Here is a 23,209-nt window from a genome sequence, read left to right as displayed (position 1 = left end):
CAGATTGAGCCTGAGAGGTGGGGAGGGCTAGGACCACGGGGCCAGCTTGGCCTTCCCCACTCATATTTATTCCAGGCAGCATTCAACAGGCTCCCTGGGACCAAGGAAGCCGAGTCTGAGCCCCCTCATTCTATTATCAAACAACAGTTGTGTTGAAAAATTCAGCAGCCATTTCTTAGCTTGTATGATTTTCCGTAACTTGTCTGTAAAATGGGTGTATCTCCGAGGAATCTCTGGGCTTTGTGAAAACTCAGAGACATTAGATGGCAAAGTATGAAACACACAGTAGGTGCTCAATAAACATCTGTTGTATGCCCTTCCTTATTTTCTGATTCCTTTTTCTTGTTCCCAAGATGCTGTGTCTCAGCTGCATATCCAAGCCTGTTACAAAGACCCTCTCTGTTCTTAAAGCTCCCCAGGCTGCTTGTGACCGGGCAGAGAGCTCCTCTCAGAAGGTTCCCAGAATCCCTTGGGGATCTCATCAATCTGAACCACTTAGGTAGTCCAGCTTCCATAAGGATCAGGGGAACAGATACACATTTATAGTCAGGGACTCTTCAGTGATAGTTCACACTGCTACACACTGTCTGTGTGACCTCAGGCAAGTCACCGTGTCTCTCTGAGCTCCAGTTCTCTCATCAAAGTGCCCAGGAGCATACTGTTTCAACTTTAGCATCGCCAATAAGAACAAGGGTCATTTTGCCCATGTCTGCTGACTTTTCTTTTTTTTTTTTTTCATTTTTTTGTTTTGTTTTTTGTTTTTATTTCTTTTTTATTTTTCTTCATTAAGAAATTTTCTACTCCACATAACACCCACAGATCTCCCCTCCTCCCTCCTCCCACCCCCCAGCCCTCTCTCCCAAGCCACCCTGCATCCTCATATCCCCCAAATCAAGGTCTCCCATGGGGAGCTGCTGACTTTTCTTAGATGGTCTTCTTGAGTTCTCACTGAAAGTTTCATGTCTGGACAAATTAGCCAAGTGCCCACTTTCATGTGTACCTGTTTTGTGTCAGAGTGCATGATCTCACTTGGTTCTCTCAAAAGACAACGTCTCATTTCCTTTTTTCACGACATAAATGTGGAAACGAAGGCTCAGAGAAGCAGAACATAAACCCAGGACATGGCTAAGGAAGACTTCACTGTAGTTCTGTGCATTCTTTGCGATTGACAGCATGCTCTGCTGGAGCCTCATGGTCTAAAACCTCATCACCGCCTTCGAGTGTGGCTAAGTTTTGACCATGATCATAGAGCTGTGCTTAAGATAACAGGAACATTGTAATTAGGGGTAGTCCTGTTATTATAGCTGCTCTGATGAAGAGATCTAGGGACGAGGACTACTTGCAGGTCCCCTGGAGGATAGTACGGTTTGATCATAGTTAAGCAAAGCCACCGGCATCCTTACCAAGGCTCTGATGTTCAGTCGGTTCCTCTCAAATGCTTTCAAGATGGTCTCTCCTTTACACAATACTTTGAAAAAAAAAAAAAACTAGACACTGAGCAGCTTCTCCAACTTCCACTGCCCAGTGCCTTCATTTTATAGTGGAGGAAATAGTCTTTTATGCTGTACTGAAGCCACCTAACCAGTTAGAGGCCAAGCTAGGGCCAAATGAAACTCCAGTTTCTAAGAAACTGTTTTCCCCAGCCTGTGGGACTTGGCTCTCTTGTCCTCTGGCTAAGAACTGAGGTCAGAGAAATCCACCAACCAGTTCAGGGTACACATGCAGTAAGAGGCCAGGCCCCTGTTGGAAAAATGGATAAATGTGGCACACACCAAAGTCTCTCAGGATCCAGGAGAGACAGGCCCTCTTTGGGTGCCACCGAGAAAGCCTTCAGCTTTATTTACCTTACAGTACACTCAGGCCCCAGGAGAAGGTGTTTTATTGTGTTGTCTTGTAAGCCGATTGTTTTTCCTTCTGCTGAGAACAGCTGGCCCACCTTCTAGACGTGGGGGCGGGGTGGCAGAACAGCTCATTACAAATTTTGCACTCGGAGCAATTTGCATTCCACAATTAATGAACATTAAAATGCATAATTACAAACAGAAACAAATGCCTTGGTGGTGATGAAAAATCGGGCCGGGAAGCATCGAGAGCAGGTACAGGGAACAGAAGAAGAGGCTGGGGGAGGGGAATTTGGAGAGGACCAGCTGAGGGTGGAACAGCTGGGAATTTCCTAGGCAGCCTTGGTGTCTTCCTCTAGAACTGAGATGGATTAAGGCCCACGGACGCTGGTCCTGAATCGTTTTATAGATCCTCCTCGGAAACGGAGCAGAATGGGAGCTGTGAACTTACATGTCCCAGCCGACCTGAGTTAGACTCCATCTCTCTCACCTACCTACGCTACAGCACTGGGCAGAGGGGCACCCCCTGAGGGATGGCTCACTGCTGCATGAACTTGCCCTCCTCGCCATGCCCAGTCCCACTCTCCTAGAGCCTGCTTCCCAGGGCTCCTTTTGTGAGCTCAAAGAAAATGCTTAGAGATAATTGAATTCACTAACTTGGGTAATCTCTTCAAAGTAGCAAATCGAATCACTCTGTTCCTCTGCTGACAACCCTCCCCAAACCCTCCAGGTATACTTAGAACAAACCATGGATGTCTTTCAGGGTTGAAGTCATGGGTCAGCAGCTAACTTTTTCTTTTTTTAAGTGTAAAGTACTACACAGTAAATATTTTAGATTTGGCAAGTCACATGTGGTCTTTTATTTTTATCTCTTGTTCTCTCTTTTCTAAAAAAAAAAAAAAAATGAAAAAATGTTAAAGTCCTTCTTAGCTGCAGGGCTCTGCACAACAGCCTGCGGGGGAATAGACGGATTTGCTCTATTTTTCTCTTGTTAACTACAGCTAACACCTCTAGACAATATATACAACACACATGCCGCCCCCCGTCTGTCTCAGAGGCAGAGAGAAAGCTATCACTTGTGGACATGGGTACTCAGGAAAAGGGAAAGAAAAGGGAGTGTCCAGTCCAGAATTTTCTCTTTGCCAAAGTAGATAGCAGCTCAGAAATGCCAATAGGCACATTTGAGCAAAAGAAAATCGAATTCCTAAGGAATCCACAACATGCTAACTCTAGTCAGTTTTTAGGAGAGTGGTGACTAGGCAAGGCTGAAAATTGTTAAATAATATTGGCTTTACTCCAAAAACCACAGGGAGAAAATGTGGACTTGCCCTGTTTCCAAGCTAGCAAATGTCACGTAACGTGTCAAACTTTAATTTCCATCGTCAGGTAATGAGCACCCTATTCCTGTCCTACTGACTGTCAACAGGGTTGACATTGTCAACAAGAGTCCATGAAGAGTCTGAATTTCCACTGCTAACACACAGCCCTGAAGCAATCCTTCACGGATTGATGTCACAGGAAGACTAGGAGAAAGTCGGGATGTCCATCAATGACCAGCACTAATGAGGCCCAGCCTACTAGTGTGGAATCAGAGAGGCCAAGTAAGGAGCATATCTAGACTTAATCCTTCCCATCTTGGAAAGAACAATGTAACTGAAGTACTATGTGAAGTCAGATTCCCATCTCCCACCTCTTAGATGTCAAAAGAGGCCAAGTGGAGAAGATGCATTTCTCTCTACTTTTATCACAAATAGTCTTCCCCTACTGAAGCAGTATCAAAAGAAACATATAAAACAGAAGGTTATTGGGATGACAAATAGCACCCAGGGGAGGCCTGGGCATTTCAGCATTAAGTTACGATGTTTTGAGTTTAGGCATTGTTCACACCTCCTGTTTTCTAGCTGAACAGGGCCCAATTTTTAGAAAACTTATAGATTAAAAAAGCTAAGCAAGTGCTAAGCAGGGTAAACGCAAAGGAGTTAACATGAAAACATATCAGATTTTTTTATATTTTAAAAAGTCTGGTGAATGGAAAATAAAATTTGACCTTATTTATGAAAGTAACATATTTTTAATGACAATAGAGTTTTCCTGAGAAGCCATAAGGGAAAAGACACATTTTGTGTGTGTATGTGTGTGTGTGTGTGGTTTTTTTTAGGACAAGGTTTTTTTTGGTATCCCTGACTGACCTGGAACTCACTATGTAGATCAGGCTAGCCCAGAACTCCCAAGTGCTTGCCTCTGCCTCCCAAGTGCTGATACTAAAGCAGTCACCACCATAACCTCCAAGTGCCATTCTTTTAATTACTGAATGATGAAAAATCCAATGTCCAATGAACACATCCCCTATGAATTAAAGAGAAATCAAAACTTTCTCAGCTACAGGAAAAAGAGAGATAGTGTCCTGCAAACTGTCGAAGAAAGAATGGCTGAGGCCGTTGTCTAAACAGAAAGGAAAAGAGAAACAAGTAGATGCAGGGAGCGTGCCTGAAATTCCAGCACTCTGATGTTGAAGCTGAGAGGCCAGCCTAGGCTACATGAGACCTTGTCTTTAAAAAAAAAAGAAAAGAAAAGAAAAGAAATCCATCCATTAATCAGTCAAAGAAAGAAAAAAAATGATCACACCACACGAGGAATTTTGAACACTGAGAAGGAAAGAAGAAGAAGAAAAAATACAGGGAGACACAATAGACATTCTTTCTCTTTCTTTAAAATGTTGTGTTTGATGATTGAAACAAAAATTTACAGCACTGTCTGATTGGTTCCAGATGTATTTAAAGTAATAATGAAGAAATTTCATTACATTGGGGAAGAGCAATGGACATAAAACATAATGAGAAATAAAGTTAATAAACATTACTTCACCTGGGGGGAAAAAAAAATGATGATGCTGGTCAGCTCTGCCAACTTATGTAAACCTAAATCAGACAAACTCTAAAATTACACAAGGAAATATACGCAAGAATAGATAAATTCAAGTGGAACTCCTAACTACAACCCACAGGGAAGAGAGGAAAAAGAAGAAGAAATCAAAGTACACAGAAAGCAGACCATCACGTGGTAGTACTGTATCAACTGACATATTAAATCTGAGATGTCTGAGTCCACAAACACTTTTCAGTTATATGCTGCCTCTCCAAAATTCATTCCACATCTCCAGGTGGAAGCTTAGAAAAAGAGACCTGAATCATGTACATAAAACAAGAGTGCAAGGGGCTGTGTTGATAGCTGATAAAATACTACTTATTAGAAATAGGCCAGAGGAGAACATCATATACAAATAATGGAATCATTCACAGAGAAGACATAATCACCATCAGTGTTTATACACCAGACAATAGGGGAAAATGAACAAGACAAAAACTGAGAGAATGACAAGGAAAAAGACAAACCCACCATTATGGCTGATTCCTTCAGTATTCCTCCTTCAGCATCCGGCAGAACCACACACAGTTAGCAGGATTCTGTGAAGAACCAAGCAGCACTGTTGCTCAGAGAATATAGACTACTTTGATAGTGCCACAAACAGAAACTTAAATATGTTCCGGTGGCTACAATATACATGGTAAGATAGAACATATATTCTTGGCCAGAAAAAAAGTTCTTAGTAGATTTAAAGAACTTATATATGCAAATTAATATTTTCCAGACATAATTTCCAAGCTAGAAATAAATAACTTTTCAAGTCAGACTGCTGTAACAAAGTACCACAGACTGGGTGGTTTAACTACCAGACATTTATACCTGGCAGTTCTTTTTCTTTCTTTCTTTCTTTTTTTTTCAACTTTTATTTATTTATTTTTTTTCTCTGCTGAATGCCGTTTCTTTGAAGGAGGGACGAGGTCTTAAATACAGACTTATAGCACAATGGGAGAACCCCAGAGGGCAGAAGTTCAATACCAATGTTTTACAATCTTGCATCTAAGCTGTTAATGCCCATTATGCAGGATACACAGACAAGGAACTTCCCTTAACCATTCAGGAGGGTGGAACCCGGCAGGGAATTAGCACAAGGAGAATATCAAGGTCAAGGTCAGCAAACAAGGCAACAAGTTACCCAATATGGGGGCCAGGGCTGACTATGGGTAGGTTAGGACTTCTGTTGGTCTTTTCTGTGTGGAACACACAGATTGCAAGCCCAGGGCCATTTTGAGATCTTTGGCAGCAGTTAATTCTGCAGCTCGCACATGATTGAGCCTGTATGATAATGAGTATTCAGAGATGGGTAATACCTGGGGGAGCACTCACCAACCTAAGACAGAGCGCCTGTGTGGCCTGGGCAGGCGTCTCCATGATGGGTAAGGTGACCTGCTGATGTCCCACGCAACCTAAGTCAGAAGCTCATTTTCTAGTAAAAGGGGGACCTGTAGGGCCCTGGCCCCCATTTTTTTTTTTTTCGAGACAGGGTTTCTTTGTGTAGTTTTGGTGCCTGTCCTGAATCTCGCTCTGTAGACCAGGCTGGCCTCGAACTCACAGAGATCTGCCTGCCTCTGCCTCCTGAGTGCTAGGATTAAAGGCGTGCACCACCGCCACCCGGCTACCTGGCAGTTCTGAAGACCAGAATTCTGAAACCAATGCTGACTTGATTCACTTACTAGGAAAAGGACAGTCTCCTGACTTGCTTTATTCCATATCTTCATGTTTGAAAGAAAGAGAACTGTGATTTTCTGTCCTTATCAGGACACAAATACCACACATGAGAGCTCTGTCCCCATGATCTAATGACCACACAGAGAAATAAATTAAACAAATACCAAAATAAGAGTTAAGATTTCAACAGATGAATTATGTGGGGATGTGCACCTTGAGTCCACTGTAAAGGTGACTCAAACATCACTACATACTCAGAAGCAACATATTTTAGTGTCTTGTGGACCAAAGACGAAGTCTTAGGTGTTTCGTGGCATGAATTTGATGTCTCCCAAAGGCACATTTGCTGACATTTGGTTCCTAGCTCTGGTGCTGTTTGGGGGATGGGGACAAGGGTGGCGAGGTAGAACCTTTGTGGGGAGGTCTAGCTTGAGGAAGTAGGTCACAAGAGGGTGTGAGTGTAAAGTTTCAACCTGGTTCCCAGTCTTTTCTTCATTTTCTGTTTCCTGCCTGTCCTGATGAGCAGTCTCCTCTTCCCCAATCTCCCCATGACCAGAAACACTGACCAAAAGAAATCTTTCTTTATGTTGTTTCTCTTAGATGTTTTAGTCACAGAGATACAAAAGGAACTAAACCAGAAAATCAATGTCTCAGAAGTGGAGCTGTTGCTACAATTGAACCTCACCTAGTTCTTAAGTCTTTGAACTGATTCCCAGGCAGATGGAGATGATGAAGACAGAGCTGAATAGGTGATTCTGGTACTAAGGGATTCAGAAGACCCAAGTGTCAATAGTAAACACTGTGCATGAAGTTTTAGATGAGACTGTGACTCCAGTGGGAATTGGATGCTGTACTCTGTCAAAAAAAAAATGTGTTTACATTTTGTCTATGTCTTGAGATTTTTATGGTAGGCTAAAGTGACAGGCTAGTAATTTGGCAGAGTAAATGCCAAGAAAGTCCAAAGCTATGGTGTAAATTTTGCATACTTATTTTACCCACATTTATAGTGAGTATAAAAATCAGGTTTAGCAGAAAGAACCGAAAATCTTTAGTTTGGTCAGTAAAGCCCAGGTACAGTTTGGTTTCAGGAAGAAATGCTTTCTGAAGATATTTGCAATATTGAAAAGCAGCCATTGGCATGAAATCACCAGGCCACTGTGGCAACCTGTTTTCTCTGAAGCATCATAAGGACTACTGTCTGTTATTCAACACAGTGCTGGATAACCCAGCCATCAAGACCAGAAAATAGAAAACTCAATCAGAAAAGTGACAGAAGGCTGGAGTGCTTTTATTTATAAGTCACACATTTATTTACTGGCCAGATGATGAAAAGTTTTTTTTTGTTTGTTTGTTTTTTAAATTCTAAGCATGAATAAGATTCTATTTTTTAAAAGTGTGTGGTGGCAGCAGGGGGTGTGGGGGGGTGCACAAATGAATGAGTGCAAATGGATGCCAGAAAAAAGGCAATGAATCCCCTGGAGCTGGAGCTGGAGTCACAGGCGATTGTGAACCACCTACTTTTCTGGCCACTCTGGTCGTCTGCAAGGGCAACACCAAGCTCCCTTAACTGCTAAGCTGCCAGTCTCTCCCCTCAGCTGTCCTCTTTTATTATTACTTATATATTGCAATGAACTTAGAAACAATGAAATAAAAATGTCACCTACAATTCCTAAAACATAATGAAATATGTAAACAATAATTTGGCAAAATATGTATAGGACGTGTATATTAAAATTTGAATACTAATGAAAGGAAAAGAAGAAAATCGAAAGAAGTGGAAAATTATGGTATAGCCATGAATTGGAAAACATGCACAGTAAAGCTGCTATGTTCAAACTGATATGAAACTTTCAGATAAATAGCCACTTTTCAACAGAAAGTCTGTTTTCTATGTATGTTGTTAATTCATGTTTCCTTCACCCCATCCTTATTAAACCTTTATCACATTATACTGCTTTTAAAGATGTAAATGACTCTCTAATACAATCATTTTGCTTATTTAGTTGTTGTTTGCCCTTGCTCTAGAATTTAAACACTATGAACGCAGGAGTATTTTACGTATTACTTGCATATTACTTTGTAACTAGCACCTAAAACACTTGCTCAGCTTTGAGTCAATATTATTTGGCCAATAAGTATCTGTTAAGTGATCCAGTGAAGGATTTGACCAATAAGAAAGGGAAAGAAAGTCAACCATGAGTTCTAGTTCAGTTTTCTGTAGGGATAGAAGGTCTATGTATTTATCATTTTATAATTTATGTAGCCATATCTTTTTTACATACTGAGTGCTTATTATATGTCAGACCCAAAGCCAGACACAGACAACCTGGTGTGTTTTCTCACAGTGTACAGAAATGCCATCAAGAGAGGCCTGATCATTTCTATTTATAGGTGAGTCCCCTGAGGCACAGTGAGATGCAGCAGACTTCTTATATGGCCAAAATGGAGTGTGTCAGCAGAGAGCCCACAGCTGAGGCTAGAGAGACCTGATGCCTTTGCTGAGCATCTGTCTGGGATGCTCATCCTCAGAACCTCAGTTGTAAAGTAAGGTGGTTAGACCAGCTGAGGCCCAGTCTTGCTCTATCGAATATGTCCCTCAGCTTTTCATTATTGAGACAAATACCCCCGAGAAATAACTTAAAAAAGGAAATGTTTATTGTGGGTCATGGCATCAGAGGAGTCAGTCCATGATCAGCTGGCTCCATTGCTTCCAGGTTGTGGTCCTGCAGAACGTTATGGAAGAAGGGCAAAGTGGAGCAAAGCTGCTCACCATACAGCAGCCAGAGAGCAGGGAGAGTAAGGAAAGGGGCAGGATCAAGACACAACCTTCAAAGGCATGCCTCAGTAATCTGCTTCGTCCGATTAAGTCCTGTCTTCTACAGCTTCCCTGCTTCTAAATACAATACTCAAATTTAGAATGCATCAGTGGATTAAACCAATGACTTGATCAGTGCAATCATGATCAAATCCGTTTTTTAGAAATATCCTCATAGACAACCCAGGGCTTCGCTAATCTCTAATGCATATCTCAATCTAATTAAGTTTGCAATCAAGATTAGTTACCACACACAAAATTCAGTTAAGAGCTCCAGAGTTGACAAACTATGGAAGTCCTGCCTTTCCCAACACTGATTGTGTAACCTCTTCACTTTCTTCATCTGTAAATGGAAATAGTGACAGGATCCAGCTGTTTCCTCTGGCTACTGTAGGTAATTACACACTGAGTGACTGAAAACAACACCAAGGCATTCTCTAACTGTTCTGTAAGCCAGAAATCTCAGCTGGAGGTACTGATTGGTAAGTGCTGCTCCCACTAGAGGCCCTGAAGGAGAATTTATGCATCTCTTCTTCTAGCTCCTGGTGACTGCTTCAATTCTGATTCATGGCCACACTGCCCTCATCTCTTTCTTCGCCTGCACTTGATTACTCTGTGGATTTTTTTTTTATTTTTTCATAATTTCATACATATATACAATGTATCTTGGTCAAATACAACCCTAATTTCCTTCCCATTTCCTCAGAACCTCCCAACATGACTCCTCCCACCTCATGCCCTCTTCTGTATTTTTTTTTGATAACCTTCTGAGACCATTTAATGCTTCCTGCATATATATGGGTAGCCTACTAGCAGCCACACCCCTAAAGAAAAATGAAAATTCCTTTCCAAACAACCACCAATTACCAATAGCTTCTCAGCTAGCAGTGAAACCTCATAAGCTCCTTGCCCATCAGTACTGGAATGCTGGCTGATCTTAAGCCAGGTTGTATGCAGATAATCACAGCTATGGTGAGTATATAAATCCATGTCATATCTAGAAGACAGCATTTCACAGCATTCCTCCACATCCTCCACTTATATTCTTTCTATTGCCTCTTCTGTGATATTCCTTGAGTCTTGGGGATCAGGGCAGGGGTGATATAGCTGTCCACTTAGGGCCAAGTACTCAACAGGCGCTTATTCTCAGCCCTTTGATTAAGTTACAAGTCTCTGCATTGACTACTGCTGTGGGTGTAATTTCTTCATGCATCTGTCTTTTAAGGACATTTGTGTCGACATTTAGATTACCCTGTAAAATCCAAAAAAGTCTCCAGAGCTTTTCCTTAATCACACCTGCAAAGTCTTTACCATGGATGGTAACATCACAGTTTCTCATTCACAGTTTCTGGGGCTTCTGTAGATGCATATAGTCAGGGGCCATTGCCCCTTACCTGTTTGTTATAATGAATAAAATAGCAAGAAAGAGTGGCTTGGTGGAACACACACACACACACACACACACACACACACACAAAACCTGGAGCATCCATTGAAAGAACAAAAGCAATTGGAGCCAGGAAGGAGTGGAAAGAACTTTGACAAGTACCTTCTGCCAGGTATCTCATGTGATTTGGTGAGAAAGCCCAAGACTTGTTTCTGAGTATTTCAAGGTGGACAGAACCCAGCCCCCAGTATAGCAACAGGCTCTAATTAACCACATGATCAGTGTCCTTCTGCCTGACAGTTGATGTTCAGAAACAGGCAAGGCCTCTCCTGAGCTTGTATTAATATGTACAACACTTCACTCACATGCAAAATTGATTTTTCTTTTTAAGCACAAAATGTAGCAGTTTTATAGCCTTTCTGCAGCTTGACAAAAGGCCATTTATAACCTAGTTTCTCCATCACCCTTGCTGGCACCATTCTCAAATGTCTCGAAGAACTCTCTTGTGCATTTGTAATTACAAATCATACTCAGGCAAAATTTAATTTCCAAGAGAGCTGACCTCCTTTTTTTATTGCTGTGGTTTATGGAAATTAATGTGGATGTGTGTGTTGTTGTTCCTATAATTTTAGGATCATGGGGAGGAGACTGTAGAGCTGTCAGGGGAGGTAAGGAGAGGGTATTTTAATCAGTGATGTCTATTGATGGATGCAGAGGGCTGAGCTCTGGGTGTTATCTTAGTGGAAATGACAGCAAGGTGACTGAAATTAAAACCTGGTTCTTTGTTCAGAAGGCAAGGGCATTGGAATTGCTTCTCCATCAGCAGATCTACAGATGAGCTTAGCACACCCAGTGATGGGAATTAATAGACAGGTGAACTTCAACACAAGATTTTCCATTCCCAGAGATTCAGAGTGACAAGACACAGAAAATGTGTCACAGCTGAGGTCCTAGAAGGTGTGGACCTCTGGGGTTTGCTTAGGGCTGAGAGTTCCATGCATGGCTGACAGAGGAATTGCAAACAGTCTGTAGAGGACTTCTATCACCAGCTTAAGGAAAATTCAAGCATTTGCAGACTCACTTATTTACAGATGCTGAGGCATGGTGCTATACAGGAATATCATTTCAGTGGCTATATAGAAGACAATGTAGAGAAGCCAGACTAGTTAGGAGTCTCCCCACACTGCAGTGAGTAGGTGAGTATAAAAGCTGATCACTTAGGGTTCCAGGGACAAGGGTGGGAAAGAGATCAAGTTAACATAGAAAGGTAATACACATTTTTGGGGTACCAATTATGTGACCGATGTTGGTGAAATTATTTAGGCCACTCCACGTAGTTAAAAGGAGATTTATTTAATGGCGTAACTTACAAATTAAGGGATAGGTAGGTCGCGGGGTCTGGGGAAGGTGTATCACAGTCCAGCGGTGTTCTCTGGAGCTCTCCTCTGTCTACCTCCACCATCCAGCGTCCTGGAACCAAGAGAGCGTTCGCCGATCCGGATCTCGGGTCCCCAGGCGCCTCCCTTGGCCCCGCCTTGTAGGCGTGACAGTTGCCGAAGTCTCAATGGGGGTTGGAACTTCCAGAACAAAGCTGGAATGGCTACCCACTACATCTCCCCCTTTTTGTCTAAATAAGAAGGTTCTAACCTAATACAAGACTATATACAAAGGAATGGTTATCAAATATTGTCCAGGAATAATGAGGGATAATGACCTAGATAAGATGGAACTACAACCAATGCAAACAATATCAAGCAAGAAACACATATTAAAATCCAGAGAAGTATAGAGCATAGATAAATGGCATGTTACAAAGATCATTCCAAAAGGTGTCCTACCCTAAAGAACCTGAATCTAATACTTAATATGTTCTATCTACTAAGTTGTAACTATAACTGCTAGTCTTCAATCCCATCAAAGACCTGAGAAGGAATATAATGGTACCTGAGAAATGGTAGATGGATGCAAGCAACTTTCGGGAATCTTGCGAGAGTAGACCGAGACAGCTGGCAGCCTGGACAATCACCTAATGTTTCTCAGCATTGTTGGTGCATTCAAATTGGCTACAGGCCTAAAGTATCTGACAGACCATTTTCAGAAGCAGGAATTCTGAAAGACCATCTTACCCTGTCTTGGCAGAGTACAGTGGTCGCTTTCCTTGTGTCCCGCTTGTCCAGAAAGGATAGCATTGCATTTGTACTGTCAGCTGTCGAGGCAAGGGCAGTTCTTTGCCCAGTAGGCCATTTTGTGCCAAGAAGACAAACTTCCAAATGGAAATGTCTAGAAGCCCAACATTCTCTCGGGATCAAATTGGTGCAGCCAGGAGCAATTGTGTCTCGCATCAACAGAATTCTAAGTTATTTAAATGCCATATTCTCTAGGTCTATGAAGTGTTTGAAGATTACCTGTCCATCTGACCTATGTATCTGTAAATCTGTATAACCTGACTAACGTAACTATAGAGATGACAAGCATAGGTGACTATAAATCTACAAGTCTTATCTACTGAAATAACCTAAGGACTAAGGCTTCACGTAAACAAGGTAGACAGTCTATAAGCAAGTGTATGGTAAAGAACGATGACTTCAAAGTTGTGACAATACACAAGATGTTATAACAGAGGTAGGAGTGTATAGTGTGATATACAATATGACAATAATCTTAAATATATATCAATATTTATAACAGAGGTAGGAGTATGTAGTGGGATATGCAATATGACAATAATCTTAAATATATATCAATATACCGAATATCCTAAACAGAAGTAGAACATACATAAAGTATGACAGATATAAATTTACATTTGTATCAATATACAAACATTTCAAATAAGAGTAGAAATATATGTACATTATACCAAGTATAGTTCTGTATTTGTATCAATATACAAATTATCTTAAACAGGAATATAAAAATAGTTTACATTTGTATCAACATATAAGAATCCATAACAGTGCAAATTACAGTGCAAATTATTTAAGGCTGCTATTTTACTAAATTTGTTTACTAGTATACACAATAATCTACCATAATGTCTTATACGTATCCATTCCATTTCTTCTTTTCCTTTTTTTTTTTTTTTTGGGAGTACTGAGTTTAATATTTCCTTCCACCCCCAACCCTGTAACCATCATCCATAACCCTGAGAATTATGAAACCTAAGGGAGAAGGGGCGTCGTTTTCTTAGAATTGCTTCCTGCTGTTTAGGGGGTGATGTTATCTCTGTTGGGTACTGTGAGAAAGCGCAGATAGTTAAATTTCAGTTAGACTAACTGTAGGTTCTGCAGCAAGTCTTAGAGTAATGGGTAAGATTGTCTGAAATTCTGGTAAGAAGTGTAGTATGATGATGATTACCATGGCATCATTCTGGATTGGGTAGAGTTGTTGTTGGGGCCCCATCTTCCTTCTGGAGACTTCTGAGATTGCTATTAGAAAAACTTATTTGTTATCAAAATGGAAGATTTGGATTTAAAGAGGACATAGCATGTAAGAAAGGATTCTGAGAAATTAAGAGTAAGCATGGAGAGAATTAGAATCTAGAAGACAATGGTCCCTTTTTATTGGTTTCCTTCTGTCCCACACCAGAGGGCTCTTCTGATATGGTACTGAAGAATCTCTCAAACTTTTCTTTTAGCAATGTGCTTGGGTTTAGAGAAGGAGTGAGCCAATTCCATCTCCAAAGCCAGCTTGGCTTATAATTGAATTGGGACCACAACTTTTCTATATTAATAGAGAGATAGATGTTAGACAGTGAGATTTTACCGTGTGTAGATTGGTACCAATAGATTCTTTCTTTCTGCTGTAAACATCCGGATATCCAAGGCCTTATGATTTTTGGAAGACGGGTATTTCCATTATCCTGGAAAGACAAAAACAGAACCCTACCCCAACCTTGATTGTTAAATTTTTCTTACAACTTGTAGAGATGTCACATTGGTGGATGATCTTTTACTTCACCTCATCAAGGGGTTTTTCCTGTTCAAATCGAATTTTTATTAATTTTGTTGGTATCCATAGCTTTTCTTCTCCTGCAGAAACAAAGGCAAAACCCCTTCCCCAACGTAGAACATATCCAGGTTTCCATTCTGAGGTCAGCACATCCTTGAAATAAACCGGTTGGTTTAGCTCGGGAGTTTTGTCTGTCGTCCAATGTCTCTCTGCAGCTGTTGTTCCTTTCTCATCAGCATTGAGAAAATTCAAGGTTAATAAAGCACTATGCAATCTATTTCTAGGAGTCATTGTTACCTGTTGCTGTTTATTTAGCATATCCTTTAAAGTTCGATTGGATCTTTCTATGACTGCTTGGCCTGTGGGATTGTGTGGTATACCTGTAACATGCTTTATATTGTAATAAGCAAAGAATTGTCTCATTTTATTGGAGACATATGCTGGAGCATTGTCTGTCTTAATTTGTACAGGTATCCCCATGATGGCCATAACTTCTAATAGGTGTGTAATCACAGAATCAGCCTTTTCAGAACTCATAGGAGTTGCCCATTGAAATCCTGAATAGGTGTCAATGGTATGATGTACATACTTTAATCTTCCAAATTCTGCAAAATGAAACACATCCATCTGCCAAATTTTATTTCTTTGTATACCTTTTGGATTGCTCCCTGCAGGTAATGGAAGTTGGTTATAGATGGAACAAGTAGGACATTTTTTCACAATATCCTTAGCCTGTTGCCAAGTGATGGAGAAATCCTTCTTCAAACCTTTGCTATTTGTGTGGTATTTCTTATGAAATTCTGAAGCTTCTAGCACATTACCTATTAGTAACTGATCAATCTCATCATTACCTTGTGCTAGAGGTCCTGGCAGACCTGTATGGGATCTGATATGTGTTATATATATAGGATGTTCCCTTTTTCTGATGATTTCCTGCAATTGTATGAATAATGAAGTTAATTCTGTATTATCAGGAATAAATTCAGCAGTTTCAATATGTAAAACAACTCTCTCTGCATATTGAGAGTCAGTGACTATATTGAGGGGTTCTGTGAAGTCCATCAGTATCATAAGAATGGCATACAGTTCTGCCTTTTGTACAGAGCTGTATGGACTTTGTACCACTTTACTTAAGTCTCCTGATTTATATCCTGCTTTCCCTGATTTATTTGCATCAGTATAGAATGTGAGGACTCCAGAAATTGGCTTTTGTCGTACAATGTGAGGAAGGACCCATTCGGTTTTCTTTATAAATTCTATTCTCTTGCTTTTGGGATAGTGGTTGTTAATCTCTCCCAAAAAGTTACTGCAGGCTCTCTGCCAGTATTCATTATCTTTCCATAGTGATGAAATTTCTTCATTAGTTAAAGGTACTACAATTTCTGCTGGGTCCATTCCTGTCAACTGGCGAAGTCTTAGTTTACCTTTTTGAATCAAATCAGAGATCTTTTCTATATAAGTCTTTAATTTCTTATTTGGTTTACGTGGTAGGAATATCCATTCCAATATAATATCTTCCCTCTGCATCAAAATACCTGTTGGGGAATGTCTGGAGGGGAATATGACAAGAATGCATTTAAGTTCTGGATCCACACGATCCACATGTGCTTCTCGAATTGTCTTTTCTACTAGAGCCAATTCCTTCTCAGCTTCGGCTGATAATTCTCTTGGACTATTTAATTCTTTGTCCCCTTCTAGAGTATTAGCCAAATTTTGTAGTCCATCTTTGGGTATTCCCATGATACCCAGTAAGTTGGAAATGCTTCCTAATAACTTTTGAAAATCATTAAGAGTCTTCAATCGATCTCTCCTTAGCTGTACCTTTTGGGGTCTAATTTTTTGTAGCTCTATCTTATATCCTAAGTAGTTAATAGAATCTCCTCTTTGTATTTTTTCAGGAGCAAGTTGCAGTCCCCAGTGAGGCAAAACTTTTTTTACTTCTTCAAACATGCTTTCTAATGTATCTAACTTTGGATCAGCTAATAGGATATCATCCATATAGTGATAAATTATGGATTGTGGAAACTTTACACGAATTATCTCCAATGGTTTCTGCACAAAGTATTGGCACAAAGTAGGGCTGTTTAACATTCCCTGTGGGAGGACCTTCCATTGATATCTCTTGACTGGCTGAGAATTGTTATAATTAGGTACTGTGAAGGCAAATTTTTCTCTATCATTTTCTTGTAAGGGTATGGTAAAGAAACAGTCTTTTAAGTCAATAACTATTATAGGCCATTCTTTAGGTAGCAGAGAGGGCAAGGGCATCCCAGTCTGTAGGGAGCCCATTGGCTGAATTACTTTATTAATAGCTCTCAGATCTGTCAGCATTCTCCAATTACCAGACTTTTTTTTAATAACAAATACAGGAGAATTCCAAGGGCTGGTAGATTCTTCAATGTGTTGAGCATTTAACTGCTCTTGAACCAGCTGTTCTAAAGCTTGTAGCTTCTCTTTTGTCAAAGGCCATTGTCCAACCCAGACAGGTTTATTAGTTAGCCATTTTAAAGGTAAGGCAGTTGGTACTTCTGAGAGTTCAACAGCAGTTGTGCTCTGTTTGTGAACAGCCTGAATGGTTGGTGCCTGATTTTTATAGCATGCGATGATATTATTCCTAGAAACATGCATTGGTCTGTATTCTTTTTCTGAAAGTGTAGGAATTTTAATCTGGGTATTCCACTGTTGTAACAGATCTCGGCCCCAAAGATTTACTGCTACATTTGCTACATATGGCTTCAGTCTTCCTCTCTGTCCTTCTGGCCCTATGCATTCAACCCATCTCGAACTCTGTTTTATCTGAGATAGGGTGCCAATCCCTAAAAGTTGGACATCTACCTCTTGAAGAGGCCAATTCGGATGCCATGATTTTGGTGTAATTATAGTCACATCTGCACCTGTGTCTACCAGTCCCTCCATAACCAGGCCATTAATTCGAATTCTAAGCTTTGGTCTTTGACCATTTATGGAAGTCTGCCAAAATATTTGTTTTATAGTGTTCTTTGTAAACTGTGATCCATCCATCAGAGCTGTTTTATCATCCATTGCAGTATCGGTTTTTACATTAGGCAGTGGTTTATTCAGTTGTCCTGGAGAGGAATTTCTTCCACAGTGGCTGGGAATGTTCGTACTACATTTGATTTGGGGGCCTGCAAGAGGCCCCCTGAGGCGTTTCCCGCCAGTAAAGGGTTACCTCGTATATCTATTTTTGATCTGCACTCACTGGTCCAATGTCGGCCTTTGCCACACCTTCTACATAATCCGGGAGGTGGTTGGGGTCTCCTGTTTAGGCTATTCCTAAAAGGAGTATTACTCCTAGGAATACCCCATGTACAGTTTTTACTTATATGACCTGGTGTACCACATTTAAAACATTTGGTAACACGGGGCCTTCTTTCACCTCTGGGATTTGTCTCTCCTATCCAAGCCTCATTACTGTAGTTACGAGACTCAACACCATTAGTATACTGAATCCATTCTTCCAAAGGAGCTGATCTGATTTTTAATGGTGTAAGTATTCTTCTGCATTCTGCATTAGCATTGTCGAATGCCAAGGACTCAGTTAATACTTTTCTTAATTCTTTATCTGATACAGCTCTTGTTATAGCTGTGTTCAGTCTTTGTAAAAAATCAGTGAAGGGTTCGTGCGGTCCCTGAAATATCTTTGTGTATACCTCAGTTGGTTTTCCAGGTTCTGGAATTTTTTTCCCAAGCATTTAGAGCTGCTGTACGGCATAGGGATATGCCCCTCTAAACCCAGACATATTGCTCAAAAAAAAAAATGGTTAAGAGATTCTTGTGTCCCAAATCAGAAGAGCCCTCTGGTGTGGGACAGAGAAAAACCAATATTTTTATTTAAATCAGGTTGATTATAAATACAATCTCTTTCTAAAACAAAAAGGGGGATAGTTTAGATATGATAGGATGAAAGGGTAGATTAATGAACCTACTTTTAAAGAGTAACAACTTGTTTAAAATGTTTTACATTGCTATAGATTTTAGTTTATTGATACAAATTTAAACTTAATTTTGTTATACTGTATATATTTCTATTCTTGTTTGAGGTATTATGTTTATGTAACTCATTTAAAATTGTAATGGATAATTAAAAAATAGATTAATAGTTAGTCATCTATGATAATCATATTTGTAGCCATGTTAGTTAAGTCTTCTAGGTATACATAGATATATTTCAGATAGATAAGTAGTCTTCAAACACTTCAAAGACCTACAGAATATGGCATTTAAAATCTTTTAAAAAAATTTAGACTTTCTGGACAATGAGACATGTCTGCTCCTGACATCACCGATTTACTTCAGAGAGGAGTATGGGCATCGAAGACACTCCATATGGAGTTTATCTTCACCTTGACAAAAATAGCCATTTGGGCAAGAAACTGTTCTTGCCTGGACTGCTTGATCAACTGGACATGCAGGACCCATAAGAAGGTGACCACTGAACTTTGCTTGACAAAATGGTCCTTCAGGTTCCTGCTTTGCAGAGAAAACTGCCAGACATTCTACAAGACACAGAGAAAAGTAAATAAGAGACTCTAGGCCTGTGGGCTGAAGACAGATGCCCCAACTTTACAAGAGAACTTTGAATGACTGTCCAGGCTGCCAGCTGTCTCTGTCTACCCTACAAGACTCCTAAAAGTTGCTTATATCCTTCTCCATTTCTCAGGTAGTAGTATATCCTTCTGAGGTCTTTGATGTGGTTAAAGACTAGATACTTACAATTTTCCTTAGTTATAATAAAAGATAAGTTAGATATAAAACCTTAAACTTACAAATATAAGATAGATAGGATCTCTTCTTTAATATTGTAACTGTAATTCTTGCTTGATAATTGTTTTGTTATATGTAATTTTACTATGTTAAAGTTAAAACCTTCCTTTTTAAGAAAAGAAAAGGGGAAGTGCTGTGGGATGGTCTGTATGTCAAGTGTGTTGCTGATTGGTCAGTAAATAAATCACTGATTGGCCATTGGCTAGGCAGGAAGTATAGGCGGGACAAGGAAAAGAATTCTGGGAGTGGAAGGCGGAGTGAGAGGGAGCCGCCATCAGGACAAGGAAGATGTAAGGTACCAGTAAGCCATGAGCCATGTGGCAAAGTAAAGATTAATAGAAATGGGCTAAATATAAGAGTAAGAGCTAGACAATAACAGGCCTGAGCTAATGGCCAAGCAGTTTAAATAATGTAAGAGTCTATGTGTTTATTTTATAAGTGGGCTCTGGGACTGGCGGGACTTGGTGGCGGGAGCTGGAGAAAAATTCTCCAGCTACAGACCGATTCCGAGAGGTATGCATTTGCGCTTATGCTTCATATTTAAGTTTCACAGCTATTCTATAGTTACACTATGTCCACTTTATAGACAACAACACTGAAACTCAGAGAGGGTAGTAATTTGCCTAAGGCCACACAGTGAGAGCAGCTAGAGTTTAAACTCATATTATTAGACTTTGGTTTGTTGTTGTTTTAATACACCTAGAAGCCTTTCTAGGTGACTATTATAGCAGGAGCCCTGGTTTGGATAATAATCATAAAAACAGTGAAGATGACCCTAGCACTGTCGCCATGAATGACATTTACAACATGTTTCTATGAAGTCTGTGTTCTAAGCATTTTAACAACAGTATGCCCCTTCAGTTTCGTAATTCAGCGAAGACGATGACCACAAACATCCTATCTACTGTGAGGTATGTTGAGGTTAGAGAAGTAAAGAATGTTATCCCAGGCCCTACTGTTCAAATAAGACTCTGGTCACCATCTGTGGGTGAGGAGAGGGATGAAACCTGCCACCTCCTGCATTATAACCACCCTGTTGTCTTCTCTCTAAACAGTGTCCTGAGGAACTGAAGCCCATGAAGGATGGCTCAGGCTGCTATGATCACTCCAAGGGCATCGACTGCTCTGATGGCTTTAATGGAGGGTGTGAGCAGCTTTGCCTGCAACAGACACTGCCTCTGCCCTACGATGCCACCTCCAGCACCATCTTCATGTTCTGTGGGTGAGTCTCCATCTCTGAGGTCCAGAAACTCCCACATAGCTGCAGGGATTCCGTGGACAAATGCTCACGAAATACTACCTGACCAGGCTAGGGCTGACTGGCAGGGGCATGGCCTTTTACTCCTTTTGATTCATACCCTTTTGGGTGTGCAAAAAAAGAATGGATAAAAAAACAAACAGTGAATGAGGACCACATGCACTTGTCTCTAAGCCTCTTCCTAAGGTATAGATTAGATATTGTCCCATTCTGGTCCGTGTCCCTGACCTTTCTCTGTCTTTCTTGCATCCCCATCAACGTATGTACAGATTCAGGGATGTGAAGGTGTATATATAAGTACACACACTGGCTCTGCTAGGTTGCAAACTAGACCCTGTGGGAACTCAGTAGTTTAGCTTTACTGTTTGGCCTCTCTGAGTCCCATGTCCATCTAGGTCAGGACAACTAGCTGGGGAGTGGTATATTTAAACCAATCACACAGGTAGAGTTTCTAGACAGAAACTCCTGCCGAGTTCAAGCCCAGGTGTTTTTGTTACTATTTTTATTTTTATTTTTCCTTTTTTATTGGTTGGAGAAGGCTTGGGATTGAGCCCAGGGCCTTTCACATGCCAGGCAAGTGCTACTTGCCTGAGCTGTATCCCCAGCCAAACAAAACAAGTTTAGAAATCAGTGTGAGAAATGAAGAGGAGAATATATTCAGATCAGTTCCCCATGGCCTCTGTTCTCTCTCTCTGGGATTCAGCTTACCAACCTGTGAAAGATGCTTATTCTCACACACAGGGGCAGATGATGTTTCTTCCAAGTGACCCTGTAGATGATACTTGTACCACCTCAGTGCCTAGAGTGGTGTTTGGTCCTCAGTAAGCTCTCAAGAAAATAACATTTTTTGTTTTACTTCTCCTACTTATTCTGTCTCTGATTTGCTCATCTTTGGCTGTCACTCAAAAGAGTCCTGTGATCCCTGTGAGAAGTGTACCAGACTTTCTCATTTCTAAGCAAAGCAGAAAAAGAGACTTAGCAACCTTTACAGTCCTATGCATCCCCTACTCCCCCCCCCCCAAAAAATGGTGGGAGCAAGCATGAATTTAGTCCCAGTTTACCAGAAAATCAATTTAACTTTCATAGTTCTAGTACAGAGTGAAGTACTTATTTCAGGGTCTCTTTTCCTGACCCTTTCAAACTCGGGGCTGCCAGTGCCTTCAAGCAGGTGTTGAAGCAGCTCGCTGGAGGCCTTAGATATGTATCGATAAAATAAATAAGAAATAAATTAGCGTATGCAGACCTGAATTTATGGCAGTCTCTCCTCAGCTTAAGTGACTGCAGGGCAGTGTTGAGTAAATTATGCATGGATTCAGATCTGCAGGCTTGCATACGGAATCAGCTGTGTTCTTATCATCGTTATTTTCCTCGCTATGCACTTTGTGGGAGGGAGGGTGTTCTGCAGAAAATAACAACAGACACAGCAGCAGCCACAGGAGTAATGGATTTTGACATCAGAAACTATCAATGCCTTCTACCCAGTGTGCACTGCAGGGCACCTTAGATTCAATAGACAGCTTCTAGTCCCAGGACTACCTCTGTCCCTTAGGCAGTAGGCTCCCAGGACTCCTGACCTTCTGTGTCTGTAAAATGCTGATAATACCTGTCTCAACCTAAAGATGGTTGTGGAGAGTACAAAGTACTGTCTGTTTTACTGTCCTGTTAAGTAACACATTCAAGGCAATAGCACTGGTAATGTAGCTTGTGGCCTCCTTACTGGGTGACTTTTGGCATTTGACTTGACATTGCTTAACTCTGAGCCTCAGTTTCCTCCTCTGTAGCACAGGCATAATATGTGAAGGGATATTATAGGGAATGATGCTTTGCCTACACCACATTTGTGTGAGTACCAAAAGAGCTTTGGAGCTACATACCGAGCAGAGCAATGAACCACACGATGTGGCCTGGTGACAGATGCTCGCCCCTTCCTGATGACATGATGCCCTCCACTTTGCTTTGCTGGTCTGTGAAACTGGACTTGCTGACCTTTTGTACCATGAAATTTCTGTGAAAGTGTTAAACAAGATTGGATTAGAGCGTGGGTGAGCTGTTAGAGCCCCTTCACTGTTGGTAAACAGAACAGAAAAGGAAATGGAATGCAGGCTTCCTAAAGCCAACTGTAGCTTCCACATGTTTGGGAAATTGTCTATTAAAGATGCAAATGAGAAGTTACCCACACTTGTTAGGAGCACTGTAAACAATGAAGGCTATTAGCAGGTGCTTGTGAGAGAGTTGGCTGAGAGAGAAGTAAGGTGCCTTTGAATTAAGCAGGGTAAACAAAACAGACCCTCCCTTGCTCAACTCCTCATAAAGCTCTATGACCTGTCTAAGGTCAGATGGGAGGAGGCTGAATAAATCTGTTTGCAGCCAGGTTAATGACAGAAGCTAATGATTCATTAAGTACTTCTTACGTGTCATGACTGCTCTAAGTGACTGCCCTGTTAATGTTCACGACAACTCTGTAAGAAAGGGGCAGTTATGATGTCTACTTTACTGATTAGAAAACCAAGCACTGAGTGCTCAGGCTCAGTGGCTTGCCCAAGGTCACGTAGCTGGTAATTGGTGGGCATAGGAATTCCAGC

General features: G+C 40.8%; 1 protein-coding gene across 2 annotated transcripts in view; it reads left to right on the top strand.

Moving 5' to 3' along the window:
- Nucleotides 1-23,209, top strand: part of Astn2 (astrotactin 2) — a 968,023-nt gene that overhangs the window by 587,437 nt on the left and 357,377 nt on the right. For both annotated transcript variants that reach the window (XM_059254463.1, XM_059254462.1), the window contains exon 12: nucleotides 20,425-20,591. In XM_059254463.1, coding sequence (XP_059110446.1) covers nucleotides 20,425-20,591 — 167 coding nt within the window. The remainder of the gene's footprint in view (nucleotides 1-20,424; nucleotides 20,592-23,209) is intronic.

This window comes from Peromyscus eremicus, chromosome 2 (assembly GCF_949786415.1).
Source record: "Peromyscus eremicus chromosome 2, PerEre_H2_v1, whole genome shotgun sequence".
Classification (NCBI taxonomy): Eukaryota; Metazoa; Chordata; class Mammalia; order Rodentia; family Cricetidae; genus Peromyscus; species Peromyscus eremicus.
Note: the sequence above shows the minus strand (reverse complement) of the source record. Positions and strands in the feature narration are given on the sequence as shown.